Here is a 22,539-nt window from a genome sequence, read left to right on the forward strand (position 1 = left end):
AGACCCTTAGAAGTTAATATCAAAAATAGAAAAAAACTGTAATTTTTTAAAAAGTTGTTATTTAAACAATTCACAAGTTTTATTATACAGCCCTCTGAGATGACAGAGGGATTTTTGGGGACAGCCGAAACCGCTCTGCTCATCCACTAGCAATGATCTGTGTGGCCACGGGACAGGGTAAATGATAATACGGCTGTGCTGGCCTGCAGGGCCTTCCTCGCCCCTCTGAATAGCCCGTCTCACGCTGTGGCTGCCTGTATCTCGTTTCTAAACATGGCCCGCATGTTACCTCCTCCGCGCTGTGTCCAAGTCCTCCCTGTCTGTGCCTCAGAATCAGATGACCCAACGGTGTCCCCGGCCAGGCCTTCCTCAGATGGCGTCTGAGGGTGAATGGATGCCAGGGTCATTCTGCCCACCCTGTACAATGGATGGGCACAGGGGATCCGGGAGCAACAGTCATACTGACCTTTAATCTTTGCTTCTTTGCAGATATCTCAGTCAGCCTACTGACCCTTGTGGTCACTGCCTGTGGCCTCGCTCTCTTTGGCGTGTCTCTCTTCGTGTCTTGGAAACTCTGCTGGGTTCCGTGGCGAGAACGAGGCCTGTTCTCTGGTAGCAAAGACAACAACCAGGAGCCTCTTAACTACACAGACACAGAGACGAATGAGCAGGAGAACAGTGAGGGCTTCCTAGACCCTCCCAGCCCCTGCCCTGACTCCTCCATGAAGATCAGCCACACCTCCCCCGACATCCCCCTCTCCACCCAGGTGGGGGGCCAGGAGCACTGTGCCCAGGGCGTCCGCATGAAGCGCCAAGTCACAGAGCCAGCCTCGTCAACTCGGTCAGTAACACCTCCTTTCTTTCTGAGTACAAGGCAAGGACCACCCACTCATTTCCCTGTCTTGGCAGCAATGGCACTGAGTAGACAAGAAGCCTGTGACCTTCCACATGTCCATTTAGTGTCATGGACATGAATATGGGAAAAGTTGATGCTTCCAGTGTTCCAGTGAGGTGCCTGAGCTCTGCATAGTCTCTGCTTAGTCTAGATATAATAGTAGTTACCGGGACTAAGACTTACCATGTCATGTACTAAGAACTTTATCTGTATTACTACAGCTGACAGCTTGATGTGAGATGGATCCTATTATCATATTCATTTCACAGAAGAAACTTAATTCAAGGAGATTAAGTAACAAAGTCATACATTGGTAAGCACGCAGGTCAGGTTTGAACCCTGGTTCAGCCAGTGCCAGAGCCTAAGTTTTTAACCACTGCTGGTGCTGTGGAGCTTATTCCCCGTGCCTCGGACCAAGCCTATCTGTCACACACAGGCTGTCTTTACACTCCACAGAGTGGCAGGTGGTCTTTGTCTGTCTCCAGCCTTTGCAAGGCCTACAGAGTGCCCAGGCCTAGGGTCACTCTCTTTCTGTGGCTGGATGCTTTGTGCACTTCAGCAGTGGCGAAATAATATAATGTAGTCACAGATGCAAGGTTCCAGGGCCCAGTGAACTGCTTTACTTATGTGTGTGATATGGGACCCCTTAATCTCTGCATGCTTCCATTTCCTCTTCTGTAAGAGAGGAATAGCGATAGCAGACGTATGGGTGGTTTTGGGAATGAGATGATAACATGGACACCATGGGCTTTGCACAGACCCATACCTGGCAGGTACTGCAGGCGTGAGCTGCCTTTTTTGCTTTCAGGGTTGCTATTATCAGCATCGCTATCACAGAGACAGGCCTCTCCCAAAAGACTCAGATGTTGCATAAAGGTGGCTTTGAGGTCACACAGCCAATTTTGAATCACTGGATATAAAAATTCACTCTCAGTAAGAGACTGTAGGAAAAGAGACTCAGGAAGCAGCTTTCTTTAAAATGAAACTATTTGCTTGAGCGATAGCCAGAGGAAAAGCTTGTGCTGTTATTTGGAAAGTAGGAGCAGTTTGGGGATAATTTTTAAAAATCTTTCGTTATTTGTTCTCTAGAAACAGAAATAAGATTTTATCCTTTTTTATGTTAATCGAGTTTATCCTAGAGGCTCTGCTTATTCACATTAAGTGGGATGGAATATGACAGTTTATAATTTAATTTTTTCAGAAACCTATTTTAGCATCATTTCCAATTCTGAATCAAAGAGCTAAACCTAAAATATTCCTCTGTGAGGAAATGGATGGTTGTTTGCCATTTGATTTAGAAGAAATCCTCGGATTTTGTCACCAGAATTTCTCTTCGGATTTAACACTTAAATATAACTGGAGCTCTTTTTGATGCTTCTGTGGAGTTCATGCAGTGGTGCAGATGCAAAATAAAGTCTCTCACTGCTTGAATAACTGGAGCCTTGCAGATGGAGTTTCCATTGAGATTGTCTCCTTTTTGGTTTTACTCTGCCTGTTAATTTTTCTGGTCTGGATTCCATCAATACAGGGGGACAAGGTTATGTTTTTTATTAGATTATAGATCTGAGGACTCTGCCATAATTCTAATGAATTGATAGCAATCACATCACTATAATTATCACAATATTTATTCTAAAAAAATGTGTAACTACTCTGCATGTCAAAAATATTTTTTATTTAAAAATAAAAACTACAGATATTGTCACTGCTGATTCATGGAAAATAGAAGGAAAAAATGAAAGGAAAATAGAGAAGAAATTATTCCTGTCAAATATATTTTGCATTTAGATTTATTTTAGTTTGGAGTCATGCAATTAAGTTATCTTTTCTTTTCTTTTTTTAGATTTTATTTATTTATTTTTAGAGAGGGAAAGAGGACAGAAACATCAATGTGTGGTTGCCTTTCATGCACCCCCTACTGGAGACCTGGCCCACAACCCAGACATGTACCAGGATTAGGAATCAAACCAATGACCCTTTGGTTCACAGGCCGGCTCTCAATCTACTGCGCCACGCCAGCCAGGGCTAAATTACCTTTTTTGGTGGCCAAAACAAGTTTAGTTATATCTGAACTATAGTAAGAAAACTAATAATTCTTTCCATCTGCATTTGACTTAATACTGACAATTTGCATCATTATGCATTTAAAACATTCTTATCCAAGTTACTAATGCCCTCGTCTTATGGGTTATGTCTGGAAATACATATCTCTGCTGATGGTGTTACCATGAGAATGGTATATGGTCTTATAATTGTTTAGGAATTGTGTTGTATTATAAACACACATACACATAAAGCATTTTTACTGACAAAATGGGAAACATTAGTGAAATTTCCTTCATGCTCCAAAACGTTTTTGACATTCTTTTTTCACTAACATAGTTGGCGAGGGGAAGGTAGTCTGCTCCTTACTACTGTTTCTGCCTTCTTTCTCATTATGTCCTTTACCTTCTCACTGCTGTCACTTTCTCTCTTACTGCTTCCCTCCTGTGGATGTTGTCACTTGTCCCAAAATCCCCAGGACACTCCTTGGCCAGAGCACGTAAGGCTCAGACTCCCAGTTGGGGCATCCCCACTGTCACTGCAGTCGGCATCACTTCTCCTGAAGATGAGCTCTGTTGCATCTTCGCAGAACGTTTCTGGTCAGGATGACTTTCTGTTGTCTTCCAAGATCAAACACGTTAGCGTTCTGTTTCTAGTTAGCTCCATTCCTATTAGAACCCTCCAAAATTCTTGTTGATTCTTTTTTTAAAAAGATTGTATTTAGTTTTAGCGAGAAACTAAATTTAGTTTTAGTTTCAGTTACCCCACCACAGACTCCTTATGAGGTCTCTTAAGGCTCTGTGTGATACTGCCACAGTCTGCTTCTGCCAGGTGTCAGCTCACCCTCAGCCAGGGCCCATGGGCCACAACCCCAGAGGACACTGTTAACATGGACTCAGTGGAAGGCTTTATGTGAAAAAACACACCACACTCCAACTACACCAGCCTCTCTCTTAGCTCCTTCAGTGTCTCTAGCTCTTTCCTGCCTTGGAGCCTTCACACCTGCTATTCCTTCAGCCTGAAATGCTTTGCCCTCTTCTTTGCCATCCCTGGCTCCTTTGCAGCCTTCATTCCCACCTAAAATGTCACCTCCTCAGAAAGGCCTCCCTGATCACCCTGTCTGAAGTATGTGTTGTTCCCTCCACACCCTCCCACTCTTAATTCTCTGTGTAAGAGAATTCATTTCTTCACAGGGATTGAACTCTATTTTTAACTAAATGACTCTTGATTGTTTCCTACTGTCTTTAGACTACTTTAGACTACTATGAGTTCTGTGAGCTCAAAGGCCAGCCACATCCACTTTGTTTCTCCCTTGACTGTGTAACCACTAGCCCAGCCTCTGACACATAGCAGACTTTTTTCATGAATGACTGACAACACATTTGTCAGTATCAGGCCATTTTGCTCATGTTCTGCTGACAGGAATGGCAAAAGGCCTACAGTACAATGTAAACTGAGTAGGGCCTAGAATGGTGTGAGGCTGGCGTGAGGCCATTTGTACAGGTCTCAGATTCATTAAGGGCCTCACTTTCAGACTTTAGTCCTTATCTCTGAACTAAGCAATTCTTAGAGTCATAGAAATAAATACACTGACCAAACTCAGAGAAGTCAATGAGTACACTTTAAATGGCCCCATTATTTGCTGCCACTCCAATAACTGGTGCACTAGGAGTAGGTGTGGTAATTAGACTTTAAGTAGCACAGTTCTATTAAGCTAGACTATTTTATGTTGAGAGCATCAGTTCGATAGAAACATGAGACAGTTTTTTAATGCTTTTTTTAGTTACTTCTTCAGATTTTAATATACTGACAGCTGCAAAATTGGAAATTGTCTAGACCTCTCTCAACTAAACGTAAATGTCTATTTTCTCTACTGGGATTTAATTATAGTAAGCTATTATGTCCATGGCATTCATATCTTTACTCCAGACACATGCATGAAGCATCTGCTATGTGCACCATTCTATGTTATATGCCAATGATAAAGAGAAAAAAGATACAGCTCTGGCCTGGAAAGGTCCACAGACTAGTTGATGACATGTACGAATTACATACATTTAATGCTCCAGTTGTTGGATGTGGCAGGAGTGGGTAAGATGCCCCACCGTGGGACACGGTGACAACTGGGTACGGGGGACCAGTTCAGGCCTGCAGTGATGAGGGTCTGGACTCTTTTGGGAGCTGTGGGAAGGGAAAGGGGTATGAGATGTGAGCTCCTTAGACAAAGGCCAGTCTTAGTGATGGGGACATAGGCTCGTCTTAGTAACAAGGGATGCAATAGTTAAAGATGACACCCAGGTTTTAAATCTGTTTCACTTGGGAGGGGGTCAGAAGCATTGGGTTATGCTTTAGTGTATCTGACTGCATTGCCCACACACCTCCACTGGACAAGGCCTACATCCTAATTATCCCACTCACCGTAGAAGTCTCTGAATCCCATTACAAGGAAGCCTCACAGAAGTGGAGAACAGACTGACACCTGTCAGAGGTGAGGGTGAGGGGGGTTGCAGGGCAGGGCGGAAAAGGTGAAGAGATTAAACAAAACAACAGAAAACTCATAGAGTTAGACTACGGTATGGTGGTGACTAGAGGAAAAGGGGTGGGGGAGGTAGAAGAGGGTAAAGGAGGGATAAATGGTGATGGAAGGAGACTTGATTTAGGGTGGTGAACACAATACAACGTGCAGATGATGTATTATAGAATTGTACACCTGAAACCTGTATAATTTTATTAACCAGTGTCACCCCAATAAAGTCAATAAAAAGGAAAAAACTAACGAAAACAAACAAAAAAGCCTCCAATTCCCCTGCCCTGCCCTTGTAGCCGTTGGACTGCATCTGTCCCCGTCTGCGACTCCACCTTCCTCTGCGTCTGCCTGCCGGCCGGGCCAATGCAGCTCTTCTATCTCCACAGCCAGGGGCATTTCAGGAAAAGAAATGTAAGAATCCTGTCTCCACTGTTTCCAAAGTTCCCTGTTTTGACTTGAACCTAGTCAAGAAACCCATGATGGTTCTGAAATCAGTTTACTTATTTCTCCTTCCTGTCCATGGACCCCGAAGCCTTGTCAACATGAACGCCCCAGAACCAGGGAAAAGATTGGCCAACTTTCACCTCTGAAATGAGGTCCCTGAGGTGAGGGAGAGTGTCCCCTCGTCCATGTCTGCCCAGAGGAAACCCAGCAATAGGAAGGCTGCCGGACGTTCTGGGCACTGGGTGTTCGGAGAAGCTGCTGGGGCAGAAGAGCTGAAGGCCTCGTCCTGCTGGAGAGCTGGGGCTGAGATGGAAACTTCATTTCCCTCTTGAGTTCTAGAGCCTCGGTGTGGAGGCTGGTAAGTATGAGGCCAAGTTAGTAAGAAAGCTCAGCTCAAGTACCACCTCCTCTATGACAGTTTCCCAAGCCAGAGGCACGTTTTCCCCTCTGCCTCTGCCTCTGTGGCTCTCTAACCTCAAGATGTTTTTTCATTCCCCTCTGCCCCCATGTCTATATAGTTCGTGTATGACTATCTCACCACCCACCTGGGAGTCATTTTCTCGGAGGCACTGACTAGGCTTTTCCTCTCTCTTGCTTCCACCCTACCTGACCCCTTGCTTTTACACATTCACATTTGTTGAATTGCAGTAATGTTCTCTTTCTTAGGATCCAGCGGAGGTAGTTGGCTTTTTAGGTGATGACTCAGGGACCAAGACTTAGGGGGCTCAAAGTGGGGTGCTGGACCTAGTTAATTCAAATTTGAGAAAAGGAGAGGAGGAAAAGCCTTTTATACCTGGGCCCCGGCCTCTCCTGACCCTTGGCTGCAGCTCGACACCAGGCTCAGGTTTCTTCAGGCATGGAAGTATGTTTCTGGGTGTGTTATGGAGAGTCTGCCTTTTGGATTTTGTTAGTCATGTTTGAAATTAGGCTTTCTTCAGGCTCGACCATGAATCTCCCAGCTCAGGCCTAGATAAAGTTCTCATCCTGGCCTCTCTCAGACAGGAAAATGGCCTCTGTGGGAAGTGGAGGAAGTTGAGTTTCAGCTCCAGGGGCCAGCTTCTCTCAGACGGCATTAGGGTATGACTTACATACAGAGAACACTCTCTTCCCTTATCACACCCGTCCTTGGGGCTCACCTCCTCTCCTTCCATCCATTGTACACCGTAAGTCCCGAGAACACCAGAATACAGGACTCCCCAGACCTTCTCAGAGGACTGTCTGCTTCAGACACAGATCCCCACTTACTACGCTCACTCAGTGTCACTCCATAACCTTGACATTCTGCTCCTTTGGTGGGGCAGCTCTTCCAGCTTAACTGCAGTCATGAACCACCTCCATAGACCTCCTTAGAGCTGACCCCTCATCTGGCGTGCTGGGAGCCAGGTCACATCTGTTTTGTCTTTCCTCTGCCTTGCTTTTGACTTGCTTATCTACCTACCTCCATTTGAATAGCCTATGAGAACTAGGGAATATTTATTTTCCATTTCCTCTACCCTCCCCCTTAATGACCCTGGGGCAGGTACCCTGCTCTACTTTCTCATTTCTCAGCCCAGGGAGCTGCAAAGGTGGTGAGTTAGTTACCTGGGTTCTTGGGCAGCCCTGAGCTTCTCTAGTCCATGCCTGCAACCCCAGGAATTGCTGACTCTCTCCTGAAAGGAAATTGAAAGCGACTGAAAGAGAGCCCCAGGGAGTGAGAACTGTCCTGACCTGTTACAGCCTCGCTCTCTGCTTTAAGCCACTACCTTACAGTTGGATGCAACTGTTTTCCCCATAGTAAGTGGGATTCTGAATCCCAGTGGGGGTAGGGTAAGTGTTGGGAATAAAACTCATCATGTAAAACATTTGGGTGGATAATAGTATTCGCATGTGTACCTGGTTTTTAAAAAAACAATCTTCAGCTGTGTTGGAATTTTGAATGGAGGTGTCTGTGCATTTGTTTTTTGAGGGAATGTTTTGGCCTTTGAATCACACACACACACTCTGTAATGCCCTCCCTGATCCACTCCCTCTACCCCCTGGCAATCCACTGTGGTTGGGAACAGCAGAACATGTAGGACTGACTTATTTCTCTTCAGATTTTGTGTCTTAACAAAAATGTACAAGGAAAACAGAATATGTTCTATTGCTAAAAAGCCAAAGTTGTGCAGTTTTAAGTTAAAATTTACATGGCAGGCTTAGTCCTACAGATAAGGGTTAAGACAAAATCTTGCTGTGATGAATCTAAGGCTAGCACTCTCCAAAAAATTGAAGGTGTGTTGTTATACACCAGGAGTCTGCTCAGCAACCAGCTCGGAAGAAACGTGACAGCAGAGTGGCAGGGTCTGGGGATGGTGTGGACACAGAAGTGGTCCTCTCACAGGTGCTGGTGCAGAGAAGGCACATCCAGTGAGTCTCAGTGGAGCACTTCTAGTATTTAAACAGCCTCACTAACAGCTCCCAGAATGGCCCATCATAGGTGGGAACTGACTCCAGACCCCAATATGGCTCTTGTTTGAATCCAGCCTCGAGACAGAAATCAATAGCAGAAGAAGCCAGAGCTGGTACCAGCCCCTGGTGGCCTCTGCATGGGGCTGGATACTTGCTGCTCTCTGCCTGTCCTTTCTGCCCAGAGAGCCCAACAGAGCAAGACCAAAGCTTTGTTCCAGAGGCTCAGCATCTCGACAAGGGGAGGACTTGGCTATACTTGCACAGAGAGCCCGTCTGGGTGCTCCAGAGTGTCCCCTCACTCTCTTCCTACCCCTGAACAATCAGAAGATACCGAGAGAACTTCTGCTGGGGAATTTCTCTGTAAGAAATTAAAATCTCACAACAGAAACTTTCAGACCACACAATTGTTTGCTCACGTGGAAATGTGTGTGCCTGGGGTGTGTCTGCTTGTGGTGAACAGTGTTGTCTGTGACAGGTGCAGGTGACAGCCTTGTGACTGTGCCTGTTTTGTACTTACTATGTGGGTGATTAGTGACTAGGGATGTATCTTAGGATGAAGAAGAATGTTCAGCATAACATCTGTATGACAAGGCAGGATGATTTCAAACATGTTTCAGGGGTCATTAATCCCATTTTTATATCTTTATACAGTAGTCTCAAGAAAGGAAAAGAAGATAAATGTTTGCTCTGCCTCTCCAACTATGTACAAATCCTTTAGATACAGCCCAGCCATACCCTTTGAGCTGGCGGAGAGAGGCTGTTTTAATTAAGGTTGTTGAGAGACTACAGAAAATGCCATGTCATGACTAAACTCTGAGCTAAAAACAAACAAAAGCAGCCTTCGAAACAGCCTTGTATGTAATGACTGCTCCTTTCAATTTGTGAAGATTCACACAGTAATGCACGTTTCAAGGAGAATTTCAGGGAAACTTTTTACCCGAACCCATACGCTTAGAGGGTGAAGATTAGATTGTGTTAGCAAATGTTTCATTTGCAAATATCTGTATCCAGCCTTCTCTAACTGAATCCTTGTATACATGTGCAGTAGCTTTCCTTGCCTTGGTACCCACAATGTTTAGTTCAGACATAAGCCCCTTCCTGCTGCTCAGGCATTACCCACATGGTATCACAGAAACACGCTCCCAGAGCCATCACCAGACCTGGCAGCCAACGCAGTCCACTGCAAGCGGAGACACCCTGTCACATACATTCTCACAAAAGCAAAAATTGTGTTCTTGTAACTGAATGATGTGATTTGAACCAATAAGAATATACATCCATATAAAGCTGTAAGCCTGTGACAGGATATTCTGTTTAATTTAAAGAGAGATTCATTCTTCTAAGATACACAGCTAACTATTTCAATGCCAGGATGATATTATATATAAAAGTGAATACTTCTATTTTTAAAGCAGTCTGAACAAATCTTTAAATTCCACTAGTCAAATGACCTTTTTTATGGCATATTAGTTTAGGAAGTGCATTAAACCTTTAAAGCTGCAAGGTCACATGTGATTAAGTTCATTTCCTGATACCAGCCCTCAAATTTGGGTTTCAAGTATTGGGGATCAGCTTACTCACATTGATGAGCCTAGTGAATTTAGACCCACAGATCTAAGCTTTTGACAGTGTGTAGCAGTCTGCCTACATCCCAGGCACAAGTTTCTGAAAGACTCGTAGCTAATGAGGTTTTAACTTTGTCCTCTCTTGCTCTTCACTCAAGGCATAATTCAATCCGAAGACAACTCAACCTGTCAAACCCGGACTTCAATATCCAGCAGCTTCAAAAACAGGAACACTTGGCTGGAATTGGCCGAATTAAGCCAGAGTTATATAAGCAGAGGTCGTTGGATAATGACGACGGGAGAAGGAATAACAGCAAAGCCTGTGGGAGACTGAACTTTATTTTAAAATATGACTGTGACTTAGAACAGCTCATAGTGAAGATTCATAAAGCTGTCAATTTGCCCGCCAAGGACTTTTCTGGGACTTCAGATCCTTATGTCAAGATCTATTTGCTTCCTGATCGGAAAACAAAACACCAGACTAAAGTTCACAGAAAGACCCTGAACCCTGTGTTTGATGAAGTGTTTTTGTTTCCTGTTCCCTACAACGAACTTGCAGCCCGGAAGCTTCACTTCTCTGTGTACGACTTTGACAGGTTCTCCCGCCATGACTTAATCGGCCAAGTGGTGGTGGATCACTTCCTAGACTTGGCTGATTTCCCCAGGGAGTGCATCCTTTGGAAGGACATCGAATATGTCACCAATGTAAGTCCAGCATTTCTTCTTTCTGGGGGCAGGAGTGCTTCTCGGTCAGAATGCAAACAAATTACTTATACCTTATTGTATTTGAGGGACAAAGTATAAATTTCATGTCAATATACATGTATTGTAGCTGTGGCTTCAGAACCTCCTTGTACCTTTCTAGAGACGGTACTTTAAAAGGTCTTTAACGATATTCATTTGAAATGTCCAAGGATTATTGATGAAAACAATATTCAAGAATAACCTTCGCTCTTTTCTACTTTGTAATCCTTAGCTATCCTCTCTAGTAGACACTACATATTATCTTCTCTCCTTACCCAATTTTCTTTAAAGATTTCTTAGCTCATTTGTGCTAAATGGGTCCCGGCATCCTATTGACCGTAATCTGCAGCTAAGAGTATTAAGTTCTTACCCATGTTCTCAGGTCAGCTCAGCTCAGTAGCATTTCTCATGATGGGATCTTCACCCTTAACCTCAGAAGTGAGAATGGTTGGGAAGAGTTGGTGCCACATTTTAAAATATTGACTCAAGGTTAAAAGAAAAGCAGTCTGAAAATATGTACATGTACTGGCAACACTGATGTATAGAAGGCCAGACCCAGTTTAGAGCTCAGGAGAGAGAGAGCAGGAGTGCCACGTGGCGATGCCATATATCCACGCGTACATTTTCAGCCCAGGACTGCGGTGGTGATTATTTTTACTCCATCTACATCCTCTCCATTAGCCTGCAGAGGTTCAGTGACACTCCCGAGATGGAAAGTGGAATTGGACTTGTTTAGGTAACTGATATTTTCTTTAGGTTTTAAAACTTTTTATTTGCATATTAAAAAATTGTGCATTCCAATAATTAAAATCATTTTAACAAAAAACGGCACTCTGATTAAACTGCACTGATATGTTAATGCTACTTGTTTCTTTCACCTGTCCAAATTCCCTCAGGTAACTTTGTTAGCTTGTGGTCGGGAGTATGGGCCCTTCTGAGGCCTTTCCCTTTCCCTTTTTTGAATCCAAAGACATCAAGCACCAAATCCTTACTCAGCCAAGACCACGATCCAGCTTGAGTTGGAGCCCATCTAGTGAAAGGCTCTCACCCTGCTCAGGAATCAAACAAACAAATTCTCTGCCCGATGACCAGGTAACCACCCTAGTTCTTTGTCATCCTCAGCCTGTGAACTGGGGACTAGAACACACTTGGACACCTTCTCTTCACATGCCACTAGGACCCAGTGCCAGCTTTGCCCTGCTGCTCCGATGAGTGAAGTGTGGCATGGGTTTTGCTGGCCTTGATGATAATGTTGAGGAAAGAAAAGGTACAGAGAGCATCATGTGATGAAACTGAAGTGATTTGAGAGATTAGGAAAGGAACAGATCTCTTCAATCCTGAAAGGTTGCAATATCTATAAAGTCAAAAATTGATGCAAGACGAAGCAAGGATTATACTTATTCCCAAATCAGTAGGCAGCATGAGAAGCTCTAAAGAAACAAGATGAGCAGGCTGCTTATAATGTATGAACAGCCCAAGAGCGAACACTCTCAATGGAGTGTCTGCAAAGTCCCCTTGGGTATAAGCTGAGATGCTGCTGCCAACAGTGATGGGCCTTGGTAGAGGGAGGTTGGCCATACCATGTAGTATGACATCAACTTACACTTTTTGATAAACGAATTCCATAAAATAGCTGGAATGGTTATTAAAAAGCTCAACAGGGATCCTGCTGTGAGTGGCCTTCCAGGGACTTTGTGGAGAGAGCAACACTGATTGGACAGTGGCTGATAAAAATCTGGATAAGGCTGCTCCCTGGTGGGAATGGTTTCTAGTTTCCCATGGGATAAGAACAGAGAAGGGCAGCCTGCACAGCCTTCAGGCCCGGGGATCACTGTCATTTGAGCACCTTCCTAGGACTGAGTTCCCCATCCACTGCTGGGGAAGTCTTTATTTGCAACGAATTTGTGAAGAATGTTAAATTTTTTATCAAAGAGGAAACCCAAAAAGACCAATGGCCTCAAAATGAATGGATGAATGAATGAATATTCTAAGCCCTGATTGAGGCCTTTGGATGGTCAGCAGGAGAGAGGATATTCTGAAAATGGAAATACAGATCATTTTATAATCCATATAATTTTAAAATTTCATTTAAAAATTATTATTTGGGACTGTGTTGAATGTGCTTTTTTGAATGTGACTTTGTATAGAGACTGAGATTTGCCAAGGTTTTATCTTTATAATAGCATATCTGGAACTCAGTGTGTATGATGGACACGTACTGAGGAATAAGGATAATTAAATCAATAGGCATGAACCTGCCGCTCAAGTGGACAATGGAACATCACCAGCACTTTGGTGACTTCTGGATTCTCTCTCATCACTGCTCAGAGAAAACCACTATCTTGATTTTTATTTATTGTGACATGTTTGTAAGACCATGTATTATTTGGTTTTGTCTCTTCCTGATTTTCATAGCTCTTCTTTGACTTTTTTTTTCCAGTTCACATTGATTTTGACATTTAAAATAGAGACGAACAGAGATGCAGTTCATGTATTTTCATTACTATAGAACATCCCATTGTGTTATGTATGGCAGATTAGCTTTCTTGTATTGATGTCATTTGGGTTTGTATTAGTTTTTTACAATTCTGAATAATACAGCACATAACACTTTTGTGCACATTTCCTGGTTCATATACACAATAATTTCTCTAGGGTGTGTCCCTAGTAGAGGTAAAGTAGACATGTGTTGAGCTTTTCTAGGCAACGCCGAGTTCTTTTCCACAGCGGCTGTACAAATTGATCCCCCCACTGGTGAGATATGATAGTTCCTGATGCTTCACATTCTCACCAACTCTTGCAGTTGTCGCACTGTTCAATATGTGTGCCACACATGCATGGAAAATAGTATGTAATTCGTACTCTGTGGTTGTCCATCTTTTATATGTTTATTGGCCATTTATGTTTCTTTTCTTGCAAAATGCTTGTTCAGCATTGTTTTCTGTTTCCTTTTCCTTATTCATTCATATTGTTCTTTATATAGCCTGTATGCAAATTCTTGGTGATGCGTATTGCAAACATCATCTCTCCACTTATGGCTGGCTACCTTTGTACTCATGTTATGGTAGCTTTTGATCAATAGAGGTTCTTATGTTTAATATAGTAAAATATGTCAATATTTTTCATTGAAAGTTAGGACTTTTGTGTCCTGTTTAAGAAATCTTTCTTTACTCTATGGATTTCTTCTATATTTTCTGTTAGAAATCTTAACACTTTGACTTTCCTAATTATGATTTTAATCTACCCAGAATGAAACTGTTTATATAGAGAATACAGGCATTCTGTATTAGTCAGCTCAGGCCGACAAGACAAACCCCATAAACTGTTAAAACAACAGGAATTTATTTCTCACAGTTTAGGAAGCAGGGAAGTGCGAAATCAAGGTGCTAGCGCATTCAGTTCCTGGTGAGGGTACGTTTCCTGGTTTGTAGACAGCCGCCTTCTCACTGTGGCCTCACATGGCAAAGAGCGAGGGAGCTTTGGTTGCTCATCCTCTTCTTACAAGGACACTAGTTCTGTCATGGGGATGCCGTCCACATGACCTCATCTAGACCTAATCACTTCCCAAAGGACTCACTTCCAAATACCATCACACTGGCATTTGGCTTCACCATGTGAATTGGTGGTGACATAAATATTCACTCCATAATGCATCCACATTTCGTTTTCTGTTATATTTTCTCAGTAATCTGCTGTGCATGCTCTGTCCTATACAGGTTTTGATATAAGAGTCTGTTCTGGCTTCTCTTTTTTTATCCATTGTTCTATCTCTACTATCATTCTATGATAAGCTTTAATATCTGAAAGAGCAATTTATTCATTTCCCTGCTTTTTCTCCAGTTCAGTCTTGACTGGTACTTGACTTTTCCCATAAATTTTAGAATCTAATGGTCAAGTTACCCAAAATATTTTCTTTTATCTGTTTGCACTTGTGTGAAGTCTGTAGGTTAATTTAGGGAAGTTTTACATCTTTTATGATATTGAGTCTTCCTGCTCATGACCATTGTGCATTTCTCCATTTGTTTAGTCCTTTAAAGTTTTTATTCAAGTCCTATAATTTTCTACATGAGGATCTTTCATCTCTCTTGTTAGATTTATTGGCAGGAGTCTTTCTGGTTATTTTAAGTAGTATCTTTTCTGAAATTGCACTTCCCAACTAGTGCTGCTGTATAGTAATAAGTTTAAATTTTGAATATTTATCTTCTATTTTTTAATCTTGCAAAACTTTGTCAATTCTCTATTTGGATTGTGGGTGCTTCTTAATTTTCTTTGTAGATGTGAGTCATGTGGACTATGATAGTTTGTTTCTTTCTAATTTGTATACCTTTTATTCTTTTAAAAAACATTTAGTGTGGGGAGACAAGGAATTCCAAAACAATGCTGAATGATAATTACGATAGTAGTCACCCTTGACTTTTTCCTTATTTTAAATGGAATGTTTTTAACATTTACATTGATACAAATTTTGCTATAGATAGTTTGTGGATGTCTTCATAATATTAAGGATGTATCCCTCTAGTCCTAGTTGACAAAAAATTTTATCACAAACAGTTTTTACCAAATGCTATGAAACTCTGAGTTTTCCCCCTTTGATATGCCCCTCTGGTCAATGACATTAATCAATTTTCTCATTTTGAGCCAATCTTAGATCACTAGTGTAATCCCAATTGGCCTTGATGCAGTCAGTACCTGTTTTATGCATTGCTGAGTTCAGTTGGCTAATACTTTGTTTAGCGTTTTTGACATCTGTGCTCTGAGTGATGCCTGTTATCTACTTTCTTGTATGGTCCTTATCTGGGTTGGGAGTAACGTGATCATGTTCCATTTGTTTCTGCTCAGTCCCCTGGAGGCTTTGGGGTTTTTGTCTCTTTTTCTTCAAACTGAAAAGATCTCCCTCAGTCTATTGCTTCTAATTAGGTCCAGACAATGAGGAAGGGAGGAGAATGAAGTTGGGATAGTTATTTCTCTACATATCTTCTTTGGGGTCTCCATAGGCTGGCAGTAATCTTCAGCTAACAGCCACAGCTCCTGAACGTCTTTGTTTTGCTCTTGTTCTCCGAAGATTGTTATTCTAGGTACAAAAACTGGGGGTTGTAAAACTCTTCAGTTACGCTGATTTCAGTATTGTAAACCTACCATTCCACAGTCTGCTGACCTCTAATTGCTTTTGAGAAGTAAACGTTCAGTCTCATATTTATTCCTTTGTATGTAATTTTCCTTTTCTTTCTTGCTGCTTTCAAGATCTTGCTTTCCTATTTAGTGTTCTGTACTTTAACTATAATATTGCTAAGTGGGCATTTCATTTTATTTATCCTGACTGAGATTTATTGGGTTTCTTGGATCTGAAGTTGTTTCTTTTTATCAGTTCTGGAAAATTTTCAGCCATTTTCTTCTTTCTATTTGTAGAAGTTTTATTTGATGTGTTTTCACATTTGCTTAATATATATGATAGTTTCTTTTTTTCAACATACTTTCAGTTCCCTTTTCTATTTCTTTTACCCTTTCAAGCATATGTATGTTCATAAACATGTATATAGGTGTATAAACATACATACATGTACATAAACATACATATAAGCACACATATGCATACATATACATATATATTCTGTTGCTCATAACCTTTGCAGCTCTGATTCTTTTGCTTGGCATTTCCATCTACTGTGTAACTTACCATCCCTTGTAGTTGCTTGTATTTAGTGATTTAGGATTGTGAGCTCATCTGTTTTGGAACTTGGTCAGTACAGTCATCCTTGGTTATTGTGGGGAATTGGTTCTAGGATTCCCATGGATACCAAGATCTGCAGATTCTCAGCTCCCTTAGTCAGCCCTCAGTATCCATGGGTCCCACATCCTTGGATTCAACCAAGGGCAGATTGATATGGAATGTGCAGATGGAGACATCGTGAACGAGGGGGGCCACTGAAGTTTTCAAGCCCTGGGTTTAAAGTATATCCCTTCAGAGATGATTTGTGATAGCTTCTACCAGATACCTAGGTGAACTACCAACATGCAACCACTTTAAACTGAATTTTGAGCTGGAGGGGTTTTGGACAACAGAGGTCAGGTAAATATAGGCTCCAAATGTGTAACTGTAGGCTGGTACTAGTGGTTAGAAACTGGCATGGGGGATTTTTTTTCTTGCTTTACCCAGAGCAAGTTCAAGACAGAATGGATCTCCAATGTCTACTTATGCAAAGCAGATGTTCTGTTTTGTTTGTCTGTTAAAAATGGGACCCTTAGGCCTGGGTGGTATGGCTCAGTGGATTGAGTGCCAGCATGCAAACCAAAGGGTTGCTGGTTCCATTCCCAGTCAAGGTACATGCCTGGGTTGCTGGCCAGGTCCCCAGTAGGGGGCATGCGAGAGGCAACCACACATTGATGTTTCTCTCCCTCTCTTTCTCTCTTCCTCTCTTTCTCCCTCCATTCCCCCTCTCTAAAAATAAACAAATTAACTAATTAATTAAAATAAAAAAGATAACCCTTAATCTTTAGGACTCCAGATACATGCAGGATTTTCCAACAGCCCTCAAACCGAGGCATTAAACCACAAGAGATTCACAATTTCCTCCATTTAAGCTCCAGCTCTAGAGCTTACTTACTTCTGTGGATTTATGCTTTTTTTTTTTTTTAACTGTTTCTGTCCCATCAGCTTTGCTCTGCATTAAAAAGGATTTTATAATCCAGTATTTTTATCTGAAGCAGTCTCTGTGAACATCCAACCTATTACCAGAAACATTCTATACCATATTGCTCCAAGCCTGTTCAAAAAGCAGTTTTTACTTACACTAACTGAATAGTAACCTGTGTGTTCATTCTATGTTGCCTTGTGACTGAATAGCCACGAAGAGCCTCAGAGGTCCTGTAATCTAAAAATCCTCATTTAGCACATACACCCGAGTGGAGGGCCATCAGGAGATTCAACCAAGGTCACACAGCTGGACAATGGCCAGATGGCAATGAGGACTAAGTTTTTCAACAGCCGACTCTGTTCATGAAAAGTTGCCTCAAAATTATCATGCATGCTTGTTTTCTTTTTCTCTTTCCCTTCTTTCCCTGACTAACTTGTATGAAGCTTAGATCCCAGCTTAAATGCCACTTCCTCAGAGAACTCTTACCCGAGCCCTGGACTAGGATAGGCGTTTCTGGGCTTCGCTTCCATGACACTCTCTACTTCTGCCATTCCTTATCATACCTTCTTTTCTGTTATTTGGCGATTTCTTTCTTCTCCTTGGACAGCTCTGTGAGTGCAAAGACCATGTCTGGCTGGTATGCTACTGTGTGCCCGGCCTCTAGAATGGTGTTTGGAAGTGAAATAGTTAGTGAACACTAGCTGAATAAAATGAGGCTCCTTAGGAGGGGCTGCTTTGGTGAGGCTTTGGGCCTGATTTGGTTGGGAGCTATTATGCAGAGCAGAACCTATAAACTAGTTTTTAAAAATTTTGTTCTTTATTTCTCCAGGGAGATTATGAGTTTTGTAAGTGTTAACAGTCAAATAAAAGTTAATTCTCGGACCTTCCTGTGAAGAAAAAAATAGCAATTATTGAACGTAAAGATGATAGTTTAATTAAACCTCTGACCTAGTGAAGCAAGAGCATCTGATAATGGTATAATGCACCTTTGTGGGGCGTGGGGCGGCCGACGAGAGAGAGAGCAGCGTCTGGGGGAAGGTCTCAGAAAAGGGTGAGGTGAGTGATCTGGGCGAATGTTGGCTGCCACGCCTGTACTCCCGGCTCATTTATTCATCTGTTTTATTTTACTTAACCCCTAAGCACTTCATTTTTTAAAGTCAGTCTTTATGATAAGCAGCAAAATCTTACCTGACAATGATGTACAGAGTAACCTCTTAAAATCATGCAAATCAATTTTGATCCAACAGTTTTATTTTTTAGTTTTACTATTTTTTCTCTCAATTTTATTTTGCATTGGTTTCAGGTGTACAGCATAGTGTGGTCAGACGATCATATGCTTTCTTTAATGTTCCCCACAATATGCCCAGTACTACAACTGGCACCATACAGCATTGTTGCAATATTATCGAGGATATTCCCCGTGCTTTACCTACGTCCCTGTGACCATTTTGTAACAACCAATTTGTGCTTCCTAATCTCTTCACCGTTTCGCCCAGCCCCCCAACCATGCTGATTGACCCCCGTCCTCTGATAACCACCAGTTTTCTCTCTGTGTCTTTGTTTCAATTTTATTTGTTTGTTTATTTTGTCCATTAGATTCCACATGTAAGTGAGATCATTTGGTACTTGTCTTTCTCTGACTTATTTCACTGAGCAATAATGCCCTCTAGGTCCACCCATGCTGTCACAAATGGTAAGATTTCATTCTTTTTTATGGGCTCCTGGCATTTTTAATATACCCCACTCATCGCTGGCTCTCTGGCAAGCAGGCAGTGAGCACTTCAGGAGTCTGTCATGGTGGCTGTGGTAGAACCTGGTTCGGGACTTTCTCGGGGACCTGTGATCATCTCCACTTGACTCTGACGTGGAGGAGACGCCAGCCTCCTCTCACGGTAACACGGCAGTCGTGAGGTTCTCTCTGCGCCCATAGGGGTCAACGTTCAGGAAAGGGAATGGTATGGCTTACCACAGCATACACTTTATTTTAATGTCAGGGATTTAAAAAGCTTACACTTCCATCAAAATTTGACTTTTTGAGTCCTTGCCAAGTCCAGTGTATTATAGTGGCTGATTTAGGAATTTCTCTGTTCTGTCTCCAGGCCCCTAGGGCCATTTCTAGACCTGATGGCGGTAGACACCTGGAGCCACTCAGGGGACCATGCAAGTTTTCAGGGAAGCCCAGGACGCTCGACCCTCACCACTGACTATGTGTGGCCGTGTCACATTCACTGGTGTGCTGGTAGCAGTGTAACAACTGGCTGGGGCAGGAGGGATGGAAAGGGGACCTGATTGCCAGCATTGGTTCACTTCCGTGGTGTCAGTCCTGCCAGCAGGGCTGGTTTGGGTCTGTCTACCAGTGTGTCACCACTGAAGGCAGGGTTGGCAGAAGATGCTTACACGGGCTCTCGCCAGCTGGTGCCGGTGGTGGAAACAGCTCTGGTTTACCACTGGATGTGGCGCTGGACACACGAAGGCTGGTTGGATAACGGGCCCTAAGGGACCGACAACTTGAGGAGCCCGACAGGGAGCCCTGGTGTCTGGCTGATGACAGCAAAACCGGGTTCCTTCTATAACGTGGGTGTGCGTGGCGTGGGCCATCGCTGGAGTGTAACGAGCCGTGTCTGTCTCCATGAGAGCCCCCCAAACCCTACCCTCAGACACATTATCTGCCCTTCATGCCTAGATTGTTCAGAGGGAGTGAAAAGGGGTAGAACTGTGGAACAGAACGTCCGAAAGAAGGAATTAATAAAGCTACAGGTCTCTGGCAAAGAAACTTGGATAGCTTTTCCTCCCAGTGTAGGTGCCAGGACAAAGCATTTGCTTTTTTAATTGAAATATAGGACACATACAAGAGTATGTGTAACATATAGGTATGATTTAAAAATAGCAAAATGCACATCAGTCAATCCAGAATGTAACTGAAAAGAACATTGTCTGTATCCCTGAAGCTTCGTGTGTTCCTTCTCCATCCCACAGCCCCCCAGAGATAATCAGTATACTGAAGTTCGTATCTGTGACTCTTGGGGTTCACAAGAGCAGGACAGGGCAGAAGGCTGAGAACGCAGGCTGGCTCTGTTAGGGTTTCTGTGTGCAGAGACGGAGGCATCCTGCAGCTCAGAAAAGAGAACAGGGGTGCTGATACTCTTCTCTATACAGTCTCCCCACATTTTGATCATTTTAGATGAAATTTGATAAGCAGTAAATTTACAAGAGAACTAAAAACACACTTATTGTAAAAGTCTCTATGAACATATTTGGGATTGTTTAAAGCAGTTTTGTTCATAATTACCAAAAAGCAGAAGCAACGTCAGCATCCTTCAATGGGCAAATGGATAGACTGCTACATTTATTCAGTGGAATACTATTCAGCAATGAAGGAAACAATGTGTGCGTGACATACACACACTGAAATGAATCAATCTCAGGTGCATTATGCTAAGTGAAGGAAGCCAGACTGAAAAGGCTACATACTGCATCGTTCTATTTGTTCTATTTATGTCGGGGGTCCTCAACCTGCCGGCTGCAGACTGGTACTGGTCCGGGCCTGTTAGGATCCCGGCCACACAGCAGGAGGTGAGCTTGAGTATAATGCCCTTGAATCACTCCCCCCTACATTTGTCTGTGGAAAACTTGTGTTCCACAAAACTGCTCCCTGGTGCCAAAAATGTTGGGGACCATTGATTTATATGATAATTATGAAAAAGGCAACATTTTAGAGAAAGAGAACAAACCAGTGGTTCCCAGGAGTTGGGGGTGGGGAGATGAGTTGACAAAGGGCCAGTGAGAGGCGGTTTTAGGGGAGTGAGGGACTTGTTCACTCTTGCAGTCGCAGTGGTTACATGCACTTGTCAACACTCGTAAAACAGTGTAACAAAACTGAATTTTGCTGTACGTACATGAAAAATAAATTAATAACTAAAAAACCACCTTTAAGGGATAAATGGAAACTTAATTGAATGAGAAGAATATCTGATGAAGAGAGTCAGCGCATGTAGAGTGTGACGGTATAGATACAGGGTGTGCAATAATCAACAGGGCAAGCTCCCAGAAAAGGTAGGAGACAGGCTGTGAGGTGCAGGTAGACTGCTGGCTTTAGATACGCATTTCCTTTGTCATGGGAATTGTTTAGAAAAGTGTGGGAGCAGATGCAGGAAAGTTTGGAGATTTGTGTTCGAAGATAAACAGAAACGTTTGGGCAAAAGGTATGGCAAAGGGTTTTGATCTTGACCAGTTCTAATCAACTGATGCTAGCTAATTAGTGGGCTTGTTAAGAAGAATTAGGGCTTAGCAAATGAGAAGGCCAGGGTCCAATAGCCATGTCTGGCATAGGTTTCGGACGACCAGTTCCCTCTGTTACTCCATCTAATGCCCTCTAACCGCTCACTTGTATATTTGTTCTGTACACACTTTCTTCTCTGTCTGCAGTGGCCTTTTTATTTCCACTTCTCTTCTCTGGTCACTTAAATGTTACTCTTCTCCAAGTCCTACGCTTCACCATCATCACCTTAAGCAAGCCCTTCCTGTCTATATTCACCAGGAACAGATTAGGTGTCCCTGTGAGCTCATACAGGATCCTCTACGTACCCCTTCATAGCAGGTACCACATTCAATGGTGAGGTCCTGTCCTGCCTATCCCACTAGACTAGGTGTTCCTTGAAGAGAAAGTCTGTGATTTCAGTACTTAACCTAAGAGGTAGACAATAAATGTTTTTCTGAGTTGAACGAATGAATGAATGAGCAGATGGATGAATGAAATGAAGATGGCGCTAATATAGTGTGTGTCTCTTCACTAGGATTCCCTGGAAGCGGAGGCTAAGAGGGACTCTTGTGCAGGTGGTTTATTGAGGAACTGCTTTGAAGTAAAACTTGTAAGGAAGTAAGGGCCGCAGGACAGGCAAAGATGGGGCTTCAGCAAAGCCCTGAGCCCGAGCCCACAGGCAGCTGTGGCACATGGAAGGCACCACAGAGGTATCCTGCTCTGAGACAGGGACTCCCTCTTTACCCTGCCTTTGTCATTGTCTGTGGCCACCCCTGGAGAGAGGGTGTAACTTGCCAGTTACTTTTAAGGTGGTGCCCAGCAGCCAAGGTGCATTGTCCCAACAAGGATGCATCAATGAGCTGTGAGCAGCCAGCGCTCACAGCAGCCAAGATGGGTGCGCTGGCCTGGACACAATGAGTATTCTGCGGTGTGACAGAACAGGACGATGGGAAAGGGGTGATGGGGACACAGAGAGACCTTGGATCAGCTGACTTCTGAGACAG

General features: G+C 43.0%; 1 protein-coding gene across 3 annotated transcripts in view; it reads left to right on the forward strand.

Annotated features, from left to right (window-relative positions):
• Nucleotides 1-22,539, forward strand: part of SYT9 (synaptotagmin 9) — a 182,358-nt gene that overhangs the window by 59,336 nt on the left and 100,483 nt on the right. For all 3 annotated transcript variants that reach the window (XR_004903904.1, XM_028517552.2, XM_036028948.1), the window contains exons 2-3: nucleotides 490-841; nucleotides 10,060-10,606. Coding sequence is in view for 2 of the 3 variants with exons in the window: in XM_028517552.2 (XP_028373353.1) it covers nucleotides 490-841; nucleotides 10,060-10,606 (899 nt within the window). In the remaining variant the exon portion in view is untranslated. The remainder of the gene's footprint in view (nucleotides 1-489; nucleotides 842-10,059; nucleotides 10,607-22,539) is intronic.

Source organism: Phyllostomus discolor, chromosome 6 (assembly GCF_004126475.2).
Source record: "Phyllostomus discolor isolate MPI-MPIP mPhyDis1 chromosome 6, mPhyDis1.pri.v3, whole genome shotgun sequence".
Lineage (NCBI taxonomy): Eukaryota > Metazoa > Chordata > Mammalia > Chiroptera > Phyllostomidae > Phyllostomus > Phyllostomus discolor.